Source organism: Macaca thibetana, chromosome 14 (assembly GCF_024542745.1).
Source record: "Macaca thibetana thibetana isolate TM-01 chromosome 14, ASM2454274v1, whole genome shotgun sequence".
NCBI lineage: Eukaryota > Metazoa > Chordata > Mammalia > Primates > Cercopithecidae > Macaca > Macaca thibetana.
Window position 1 is genome coordinate 94,471,829 of NC_065591.1, and position 12,276 is coordinate 94,484,104.

The following is a 12,276-nucleotide window of genomic DNA, read 5'->3' on the forward strand; positions in this document are numbered from 1 at the left end:
TGGAGGTTGCAGTGAGCCGAGATCGCATGCCACTGCAAGCCAACCTGGGCAACAGAATGAGACTCTGCCTCCGCCCCCCCCCCCAAAAAAAAAGATTTGAAGGATGGGAATAACATCCAATTTTAGTTTTGTTCAATTTTATGAAAATTCTACTATTTATGCAAATCTCCAGCAACATCTACCTTTTCATTGAAGCCTGTAGCACTGGTTTGTAGAAAGTTAAAGAGAATAGGGTGAGACCAATATCTGGGTTGGCATGGGGAAAAGGGAAGGGAACCTGGAGAGTGGCTGCAGTAGGAGAGGTTGCATGAAAATCAGGAGGTGATGGGGAGGTAGGAACTTGGAGCTGGAAGTGACGGTGAGGTGGTAAGTTGTAAGTTGTTGAAAATTCTCAGACATTTGTGGGAAGAATTGGATTTTCCAGAGGACTCAGAGTGAGAGCACGGGCCACAAAGGTAAGGGGAAATTAGTGTAACTTTAGGCACACTAGTGAACGATAAAGAGGTGGAGCTCCTACCTTCCCTCTTGGGTGGAAGGGTGAGGTGCAGCGGAAGACCCCAAAATAGTGTGGTGGGATTCTTTCTTTGTCCTAGTCTTTCTTTTCATTGTATAGTATGTCTTCACTTGCCATAGAAAGAGTGCTCCCAAATATAAATAAATTTACCACGGAATAAACATTTTATTTATTTGTGTACATAACATTTATTGACATCTACCCACTGCTAGTATAGATGAGTAAGACACAGTCACGCCATAAATGAGTTTATCCTTAAAAGGAGTGAAAGACATTCAAAAACCAACTGCAATAAAAAAGGGTGACATAATTGCTACACAGAGTGGAAGAACAGTGCTTATCAATTCTGATTGTGCAACAATGATATAAAATCCAATGAATGAATGGATGTTCTCCTTGAAGTTTCTATTTCTTTCTTGAATTACTTCTCTTTCCTATTGAGAGAAAAAAAAAGAGAACATTCTGATGTGTAGAAAATGGATAAAAACCATCCTAAGATTATACAGACAAAGGAAATGTCACAGAAAGTATAATCTATTATTCACTCAGCCCAGTTCTGTGTACCTGGGACAAAGATTCTGAAGAACAACCTCCAGAGGCTAAGAAGGCAGGATTGACTGGAGTGTGGGCCCGGGGCTCAGGTACCTTTGTATCTTGTCTCTACCAGTTTACTAGCTGTGTGACCTTAGGTAGTTTACTACTTAACCTCTCTTAGCATCGGATTACAAATCTGTAAAATGTGGATAATAATGTCTCATTGAATTCTTGAATTAAATGAGTCAATCCATGTGAAGTCTTGGAATACTGCAAGTACTCAATGCATGTTAGCTATTATTTATTTATTTTTTGAGATGGAGTCTCACTCTGTTGCCCAGGCTGGAGTGCAGTGGTGTGATCTTGACTCACTGCAACCTCTGCCTCCTGGGTTCCAGCAATTCTCATGCCTCAGCCTTCCGAGTTGCTGGGACTACAGAAACACACCTTCATGCCTGGCTAATTTTTGTATTTTTAGTAGAGATGGGGTTTTGCCATGTTGCCCAGGTCTCAAACTCGTGGCCTCAAGTGATCCCCACCCGCCTCAGCCTCCCAAAGTGCTGGGTAAAGGCGTGAGCCACCGCGCCCAGTCAGCTATTATTTTTATCATTCTGAGTATAGCATTAGGAATCTTGTATCTTAATCACTTTCTTTGGAATCTATGTTTTCTGCTCATATTCTGTTTTAGATTAACTCCCTACATTTACAGCCTACATAATTAAATTCTATTTCCATTTGTCCAGAAGTTACTTCTTTCCACCTCTGACCAGGGGTGCCCTTTTGTCTAATACTTAAGGTTTTAATGCACTAGTCTCTTTTCTTCCTATTAAATTTAATCAGTATGCCTCGGATCTTCTTTATTCTCTTTGTATTTTTCTTAGGGTTCTAAAATATTTACAGACTGCTGTAGAATATTCCATGAGTTTCACAGTTTTCTGTAAGGGGAGGGTAGTATTTTCAGTTTTCTTGGTGATAGCTTTACCAACAATAGTCAGCATTTTGTGAATCGTTTGGACAGCAGTGGTTCGTTAAGTCAGATCTTTTGGGAATAGTTACATAGCATTTTCCAAAGTGCGTTCTCTGAAGTACTATTTTATGAGACTCATTAAGACCCGTAAAAAGGATTATAATTTAGGAAACACTCGGTTAAACGTTTGTTCAATAGTCTATACTCTCCAATATTCTATGTACCTGAAATATAGTAGGTAGTGTTTCTTGAATTTATTTCTCCATAGTCGCCTTATCTGGAAATCACCCTGTAGGACTAGTGTTCTGAGAATACATTTTGGTACATGCTAATTTATAGTAAATGCTAGGTTGAACTGATATCTTAAATCCAGTGTCTTACTGGAATATTTCTCCCTTGAGGACAATCCTCTATTATGTGGAAGCACTTTCATTGCTCATGTGATCATTCGAAGAGTCTTATATGATCTTTTTGCAGTGTATTCTCTTCATCCTGATCTTTTTTACTGGCTAGGTTTAGTTATATCTGCTGATTTAAATATGCCATTCTGTATTCTTTTATCCTTACTAGGATAAAAAGCTTACTGGGCAGTGATGGGCAGGGATATGTAGTAGAAAGAGTATGAAGTCACATAGCCCTCATTTGGAATCAAGGCTCAAGCACTTGGCAGTCACATGACCTTGGACAGTCCACTTAGCCTCTGTGAACCTTACTTTCGTTACCTTTATCCAGAGACAGAGGTTTTTATTCTTGTCCTTTGATTTCTTTCTCAAATTCTACTTTTGGCTGACTCAATTCAGTAAATCCAAATCAGTTTTCTTAAAAAAACTGAATTTGGAACTTGATTAAACCAAAAAAGCATAGATTGGGACATGGGATATACATAAGTATCAAGACCAGGAATGATAAGCAGTTTCTGTCCGTGGTTAACCACTTTCTCTGCATGTATATGCAAACAGGAATAGTAGGGTCACTTTTAATTATTTAGAGTTGAATCTTTAGGAGTGGGCAGCTATGAAGAAAGGTGTTTTGTCCCTTCAATCCACCCCTACAGGGGACACTCTCCTAAATAAACTATTTAAACTGAGAGAGGAAGAGCAGTGGGTGGCAGCTTGAAGTAAATCTTGACAATATCATTTGCATAATTTTACCATATTGTACTATGTTACTGAAACTCACAATCAACATCTGCAAGGTATAACACAGCCTAGTTATATTTTAAGTATCTAAGGTCCCCAGTTCCTCCCCTTAATAGGCTTTTTGATATAAGTTCCAGTGTGGTTTTCCAGGTAAATACCCACTTCCTCGCCTTTCTTTTCCTACCCCACTCTAAAAAGAAAATGTGAAATCCTCTTATTTGAAATAATAAATATTACCATATAGTTTCTGAATGCCTTTAATATCATCCTGGGAAAGTTTAAAATTTTGGGGATCTCCGTTTCCATAGGTCGGATACATCACTGCATTGGGATCAGAAGAATGTCCCATACCCAAAGAATGGCCAAGTTCATGCGTTGCAGCATACAGGAAGTTAATTCCTACAACCGAAGAAGTGAGAAACTTATGATAAAAATAGCTGCATATATTATTGTAATATTACATATAATATATGATATCATAATTTAAATAACTAAAGAAAAATACCCAATTTTTAGCCCTCGGTAGCTTACTTATTTGTTTCTAGGCTTTCAAAAGTGGAGAGAGGTTAGAAGGATAATCAGAATAGGAGTACTTTAATCTCATCACTACTTCTGCTTCTTAAAAATGTGTAATGTTTTTTATTTGCTTCTTTCATTCAGGCAGCAATACTCTGCAGTGGAAAGCAAAGGCTTTAAAAGCACTAAGACCTAGGTTTGAAATGTAGCTCCACTGCTTACTAGCTGGACAACTCTGGACAGATTAATTGATGTTGTCGAGTCTCCGTTTCTCACCTGTTAAACAGAGACAGTAATTCCTGCCCTATAGATTTGTCATGATAACTAGAGTTTCACAGTATTTGGGAAGTCACAGCCATTCAATAAATGTTAGTGACTTTGGATATCAGAGGAGAGAAAGTTGGCTTTGAGAAAGTGAAGATTGAAAGGCAGGATCTCCAGGCAATGCTGAGTTTTGTCTTTCATTTTGATTCATTAACTTATATTACATATATCCTTTGCTCTCCTTCAGACTCATTGAAAGGCTTTGCAAGTACGTGGAAGATGTGAGCCTGTGAGTTTGAGGAGTGGCCAGAGCTCTGGTGATGTAGCATTGAATTGAAGGAAACTGCCTTTAACCTACCTTAAGTGGGAAGAAAAAAGAATGAAAAGAATATGCTAGATGTGAATGGGAGGCAGCATCACAATTTTACATAGATTTTCAAAGCAAGGCAGCAAGCTATGGTGAATTCCCTTTGCCAAACACAAATACAAATTTCCCTTTTAGGGCCAGTTGGTAGCCTTTTTTTTTTGTATTTTTTGTTTTTAAATTGTCTCTAGTTGGGATTTTTATGCCAGAGTCTTCTCCATTACTTCTCTGACGTGCCTATAATATCCTACCATGTAAAATGATAAATATGATAGACTAAGTCATGGATTGGTTCTTTTTGGAAAATAGTGAATAATTCCAGAATTGTGTATACTTCTTAAATATCGTAGTTTCTACTTCTCTTTCTTTTCCATTTGGAGCATGTATTTTTTGGAAATATGAAGAAAGAGCTATAATTTATTGAATTATTAATATATTCCAGGCACTATATAGGCATTATCCCATTTAATTTAAAGAATCCTTGATGTGGGAACTATTTATATTCCCATTCCACAGAGGAGGAGACTGAGGCTCAGAGAAATTCAATAACTTGCCCAATGACACAGAGTAATTGGTAGATGTACAGCAAATTGGACCAGTGCTGCTTGACTCCATAGCCTGAGTGTCCATCTTCTGTATGTGTAGCATTATGAGTATATTACATGAAATAATGCATTTCAGGCATATAGTACAGTGGTTGGCACTTAGCAAGGGCTCAATACTTATAAATTAAAATAATTATTTAACTTAGTGTAAGTCCAGGATTTTAAAAAGGATGTGGAGTAGAAGAGACATGAGATGCTATACCTAGACTGCTACCATCCGTCCAGCGTTCATCCTCATCGAAGTGAGCATCTCCTCCAAGACCTGGCCCAGGTGCAAAGGCATGAGCCAGCGTGTTTCCTGGCCCATCAAACGGGTATGGGTCCCCATGAGCTGAAAGAAAACGGAGTGATTGTTCTTAGTGACTGATTTTTTTTCTCCAATAATTTTATTTTTCAGTTTATATGATTATTGAGGCTAGAAAAAGCAGCCCAGTCCAGGCCAGGCATGGTGGCCCACGCCTGTAATCCCAGCACTTTGGGAGGCTGAGCTGGGTGGATCACCTGAGGTCAGGAGTTTGAGACCAGTCTGGCCAGCATGGTGAAACCCCATCTCTACTAAAAATACAAAAATTAACTGGGCGTGGTGGCACATGCCTGTAATCCTAGCTACTTGGAAGGCTGAGGCTGGAGAATTGCTTGAACTCAGGAGGTGGAAGTTGCAGTGAGCCGAGATCATGCCACTGCACTCCAGCCTGGGTTACAAGAGTGAAACTCCATCTCAAAAAATAAATTAAAAAAAAAAAAAAAAAAAAAAAGCAGCCCAGTCCAAGTAGCTGGCATTGTTACACGCTGTCAGTTGCATTCACAGGGTAGTTGGGGTGCTTTCTTGGCCCAGACACTTTTTCCTTTCACAGAATCATTGCTCATCACTGATAATCACCATATATTGAAAGCTTACTGGATATAGGACTTAAAATGCAGTTATATCTAACTTAGGGTTGCATTTAAGCTTTTGTTAAATTTGACCACTTTGCTCTGTCAAAGGGTGGTGGGAGGGAGAATGAATATGAATACTGCATTTGGCAGGTAATTTGTACACCATTTCATATGTTTTTTTTTTCTTAAAAACCTAGCTTATTCTTTGTGGGCATAGTAAATAGTCTCTTAGAGAGCCATGCTCAAGATCTCTTAAAATGGCTTTTGATAGTCCTTTAATTTGTGATGCGGAGCTGGTTATCTTCAAGGTGATATGAGGCCGGTCCAGTTTATCTAGCTCTTAAAAAACTTGTAGTGCTATGATTAGTGCTTTCCCATAGCATTTTCTTCAGTGTTTTCAATATTGTGGGTTGAAGTTCAAATTTCAGCTACAGTAGCCGGACAGTTCCACATAGAACAGACCTAAATGGGCAACATTTTTCTCTAAAGTTGCACCACGAAACACTAGCAATTAAGAACAGTTTATGTATATGTGTTATATATATATACACGCACACACACACACACACACATATATATAACCCATATACTAAAAAAAGGGTTTATATAAAAATATATATATATTTGCATATATGTATATATTTTTATATATACATATATATTTGTATATATACTATATATGTATTATATATATACAATATATATGTATTTTTTATATATATATATATATTTTTGAGAGATAGTCTTGCTCTGTTGCCCAGGCTGGAATACAGTGGTGTGATCTTGGCTCACTGCAACCTCTGTCTTCTGGGTTCAAGCGATTCTCATGCTTCAGCCTCCCAAATAGCTGGAATTACAGGCATGCGCCACCATGCTCAGCTAATTTTTGTTTTAGTAGAGATGAGGTTTCACCATATTGGCCAGGCTGGTCTTAAACTCCTGACCACAGATGATCCACCTGCCTCGGTCTCCCGAAGTGTTGAGATTACAGGCATGAGCCACCACGCCCTAGTGGGTTATATATTTTTAAGTTCTTTAATATGAAAGTTTCCATTTCCTACTTCCTTGCCACATGAAAGGCATTAGCAACAGGTTATATACCACTTCTCAGGGGCCTCTTGAGGCCTTTGGAAGCTACAGCTCTTTCTGTTGATTTAATATTGATGTTAGCTCGATACATTGTAAACATATAGTCATGTGCTACATAATGATCTTTCAGTCAACAGACCACATATACAATGGTCCTGTAAGACTATAATGGAGCTGAAAAATTCCTATAGCCTAGTGATATAGTAGCTGTGATAATGTCATAGCTCAGTGCATTACCTTTTCAATGTTTGAATATGTTTAGACACACAAATACTTGCCATTGTGTTATAGTTGCCTACCGTATTCAGTATAGTAACATGCTGTATAGATTTACAGCCAAGGAGCAATAGGCTATACTATATAGCCTAGTTGGATAGTAGGCTGTATCACCTGGGTTTGTGTAAGTGTAGTCTATGATGTTAGCACAATGACAAGATTGCCAAAGGTCTCATTTCTCAGAATGTATTCCTATTGTTAAGCAGTTCTTGACTATACATACAAATAATAATTCACATTACAAAACAGAGATTGGCAAACTTTTTCTGTAAAGGATCAGATAACAAGTGTTTAAGCTTTGTCATCTCTGTCACAGTTACAGCCTGACCCCAAACAGTCATAGATAATAGGGAAATGAAGGATCCTGACTGTGTTCCAGTAAAACTTTGTTTACAAAAACAGAAGGTGGGCTGGATTTGGCTCAGTGGGTCCTAGTTTGCCGACTGCTCCTATAAAGACTGGCTCTATATTACCAGATTATAAACATTATAACAATATTACTAAATCTATCTATCTATCTATCTATCTATCTATCTATCTATCTATCTATCAAATCTCATTAAAGGATTTTAATCCTCATAAGAAAAGAGCACTGATATAAACCATGAACAAACAAAACAGGACACAGGATTAGCCTACAGGAATCTTTCTTACCTCCTCGTGCAAAGCCAATCATGATGTCAGCAGTTCCCCATACAACTTTCCTGAAATGCAGGGGGATCTCTTTGCCCCACATGTTTAAAGCCTTTGACACTAATCGATCCACTGTAAAATGCGATAAGTCTCGAGTATATGATACAATCCTAGTAGCAAACAAGAAAACAATGTTTGACCTCTTAGGAAACAGGCTTCATTGTTTTTGCCAAAATGAGCCAGAGCAAAACTAACCTGTAGGTAACTACTTTGGAAGTCCATTTTGGGCTATTTGGAAATAGTGAGTATTCTGCAACATCTGGCACTCCACATCTGGGCTTCTGCATTATTTCTATGATGCGGGAGTTTAACATTCCAGTTATAGGCAGGCCAAAGAATTTTTCCATCTCCTTGAGTTTGGCTTCTAAACTGTTGGCATTTTTTGTTTCTGAGTCATAGAGATAAAATCTCTTGAGATAGTCCTATTGAAAAGAGAGTAATTAATCTATAGTTCTTTTTTATTATCTTCTTTTATCTTAGAAGCTTATACATCTCTTGCCTTTGGTTCCTGTGGATTCAAATAATGATTTGAAGACAGAATAATTACATAGTCACTGAGTAAAATAAGTGTGCATTAGTGAGGAGAAAATTTAATATTGCTAATGAAGCACTGGCATGCCATTTCATGAGCAAAAGAAAAGAATCCCTCAGTTTTTAAAAAATCCCTTTAAATGTTTGGGGCAGAAATACACTATACACTTTATAAAGCCTGGATGTGTGTAAGAGCAATCAGGAAGCATGTACCAGTCTGTCCTCAGGGGTACAACTGGGACCTTCTCTCTGTTATCATAGACCCTGTGGGGGAGAGCTGAGGTCAACCAGCCCTCTCTAAGGTCCAGCTGAGATGTAGTTCCAGCCAAAAGTTAAAGGGTCTTAAAATTTTAGCTCTGGGAAAAGATATTAGCAAATTATTAAGTAGTTCAATTTAATAATCCAGCGAAGGAACCAAAGCTTATAACAACTAAATGATTTATGTGCCCAGGTTCATACCTTAAATTAGTAGCAGAACTGGACTTGACTTTCCTGACTCCTAGGCCCTCTTTTCCCTCTTTCTGCTCATTCCATTCCCAGCCCCTCTTTCTGCTGGTAAATCTCTAGTCAAACCCACTTTGGGAGATTGTAGTATACAGTAGGTCTCCCAGGTTTATTCCACACAAAGTTGGGTTCCTGGGAATTTCTCTAAAGGTTCTCAGTATCTGGATATGAGAATAGGAATCCAGCAGCACAAATACAACAACAGAAGTGAACGAACTAACAATAGCAACCTCACAGGAACATTTTTAAGCACTTACTAGTGCCAGGCACTCACATATTTATTTTATGTAAACCTCATAACCACCCTATGAAACAAGTATGGCATTGTTATCCCTATTTTATATATGAAGAAACACAGCTCAGAGAAGTTAAATAAATTGCATAAGATCACCTCGTGAGTAACTGAAGGAGCCAGTATTTGAACTTAAGTGTTTTGACTTCTATGCATTAGAAACATGTGTAGGGTTATATGATGCCTGATAGTACTGTTGTTAAAACGATTTAAACATTGACTTACTAATTTGCAGTTTATTTTGAGTAGATGGTAATGGTTACCTGTCTGAGGACAGCTCAGGAATATGCAATTTATGTAAGAAATCTTATTAATATTGTAACTTTTTTCCTGTTGCCAACAGTTGTCTCATTAAGTACAACAAATACTTATGTTCATCCATGACAATTGATAACTGATCCTTTACTTAAAAACAAATAACCCATTTAATCCCTTCTAGAGCTACAGACTTTACCAAGACACCCTCTGGATGTGAGATTTGGTAAATCTTTGTTGAGATGACTTTTCCTATTTTTTGTTAAACCTAGCTAACATCCCTCCGAGTAAAGAAACTCTAAGTTTCTGCTAACCTGCACTCTAAGTAAAGAAACTAAATGCAAAGTACTCTTTCTGGAGAATTCATTAGGTGGAACCATATAAAATTGCTGTTTTGGAGATTTTAAAAGTTAAATACTAGTAACTTCATGTGGTTCAATCTAACTTGTTATAACTGGAACTTTTTAAAAGTCTAAGTTAATGCAAATTAAAAATTGACTTTTCTTATGCTTAAAGCTAAATTTACAAATAATGCTTATGAGTAATCATCCCATTAGTTGACCAAATAATAATTAGTAGACTGCTTGTATTTATTAGATGCTTATTAAGAAGCATATTGGAAAGAACATGATTTTTGAAGCAGAAGCACTTGTCCTTGATTTCTATCTCTACCACTAATAAGTATACGAATCAATTTAACCTTGGTTTCCTCTTTTTATAGAACTAAGGATTAAATGTCACAATGTATATGTAGTACTTTATAATCTACAATTGTTACATACATGCTAGTCGGTTTTGTTATCACCTCATTTACTTACTAGAATACCCCGTGTGGTATAAAACACATAGTATTTTTTTTCTGCTGGACACAGGAGAAAACAAAGTCAAAAGTTAATGCCTTGTCTATTGTCATTGATTTGTTGGAGAGTTGTAACTTCTACCCATGTTTTCTGACTTCAAATATCTCCATTACAAACAGTTTTGTAAATATACAAACAGTATATTTACAAGTTGTATCTTAAGAGGCAATATTCTGTATGCTATAGAAAAAGAATCTCAAGTTATAGTAAATAAAAATAAGAACTTAATTTAAACAATGTTTCAGGTATTGTGTTAAATGCTTTACAATACCCTCATTTGGTTGATACCATGCTTATCTCCAACTTCCAAATTGGAAACCTGAAGCTTGCAGAAGTTTAATGACCTTCCTGAGTCTATCTACATAGTGAGTGGAGGGTTGGAACTCAAGCCCGATTAGAGCAGACTCTGAAACCTGCTTTTAATGGCTACTTGATGAAAACATATATTGCTTTTATAATCAGAAAAACTACCCCAAAGAAAATTCCACTGCAATGCTAACATGGGAAGGGAAATAATTGAAAAACACATTTCTTAATGTAGATGGCAAAAGAATGGAACCCCAAGTAAGTGGGCTGTGACATACCTGAGCCTGTTTCCACTGGAGCTCACTCATGCCTCCCGCCTCCCGAGGCAGCGGCAGGGCCAGGCTGCCAGGCAGCAGGCACACAGCACATAGCACGGTGAGTCGCATAGCTGCCATACAGAGACAATTGTTCTTGGACCTATGGTTGATTTGGTGTTTTCTGCTAGTGACTGCAGAAATTTATATAGCTTCTGAGCCTCGAATGTGGAAATAGGTGACTCATTTGAGTGTTTTCTTTCTTTTTAGAGTCTACAGAACTTTGAAAGTATGTGTTATTTTTCATTAACTAAAACGAGGAAGTATTACATCCTTATTGGCAGGAAGCACACAATGTATTTGTCTTTCAAAGGATTTTTTTTCTGTCTGCCGCAAAAATTGAATCCATGAGAAACCTCATTTGTTTGCCAAAGTCAAATGACTGCTCACATAGGTCTTTTCAATTTAAAAATGTAGGGAAGCATCATTCAGGACATGGTTGTACCATATATTTTTAAAGGATTTTTTTAAAATTGAAAGGTATGAAAAAGTGCACAAAACATATAAATAATGAAATATAATTAAGCAAAGACTGTAACAGTCACCAAAGTCAAGAAATAGAACATCACCAACATCCTGTCGTTCTCTATACAGGGGAAAGATGGCAGGAGGCAGATGGAGATGCTGCTGTGCGGGTGGATTAATGGCGACCATAGAACTGTGTTGTGTCCCCTCACCTTCCGGGTCCCTTGGCAGAGCAGTGATAATTCCCTTCTTTGGGTCTCCTTTTAATCAGTTTATGTCTTTTCTTAGTGGTGAACACTGCCTCTAATTCTTCTTGAAATAAACATGAAAAAATACCAAGCCAACAAAAATCTACAAGCATGGGCTTAACTGTTCATCTGGCTTACTTATTCTGCTTCTCATTTTATAGTCACAGATTCTTCCAAAGCTAGACCTTCAACTTGGAAATCATTGTATCCAATTTTTTTCTTCCAATCACTCTGACTCTGGCTGCTACCCAGCTACAGGTAGGGATGCATTGGTCCTTAGTACACAAAATGGTTATTCTACGTATAGCAGTAAGAATCCATTACCTACAGATTCTAGCCCAATGACTCTATTCTTACCAAAGATGAAACTGAGGCCAAGATGACAATTTAACTTACTATACTTCTCTCAGCTCACACAGATAGTAGCTTAGTGCTTTTTCTATCCCACTGCACTGCCTATTCATGTTGTAATAGGTCTGTCTCCTTTATTATATTATACATTACTTGGGAGAGCACCATGGCTTTTGACTCTAATACATCATGGGAAACACTCCAAATATACTGGAGCTAAAAAATTTAATTAATCACATGTCACTTAAATTACACGGTAGTTGAGCACCGTGAGCCAGCAAAGGTAAAATTTTCAGATCAGTTAATTAAATTT

At 37.5% G+C, this 12,276-nt stretch overlaps 1 protein-coding gene across 1 annotated transcript; it reads right to left on the minus strand.

The window, feature by feature from the left end:
* Positions 1–655: 655 nt before the first annotated feature.
* On the minus strand, positions 656–11,060 carry MMP7 (matrix metallopeptidase 7). Its single transcript, XM_050758278.1, has 6 exons — positions 10,864–11,060; positions 8,033–8,259; positions 7,799–7,947; positions 5,106–5,234; positions 3,392–3,553; positions 656–948 (listed from the first exon to the last, which is right to left on the minus strand). Exons 1-6 carry the CDS (start codon positions 10,978–10,980, stop codon positions 920–922), a joined length of 813 nt encoding a protein of 270 aa, XP_050614235.1. The 5' UTR covers positions 10,981–11,060; the 3' UTR covers positions 656–919.
* Positions 11,061–12,276: the final 1,216 nt, after the last annotated feature.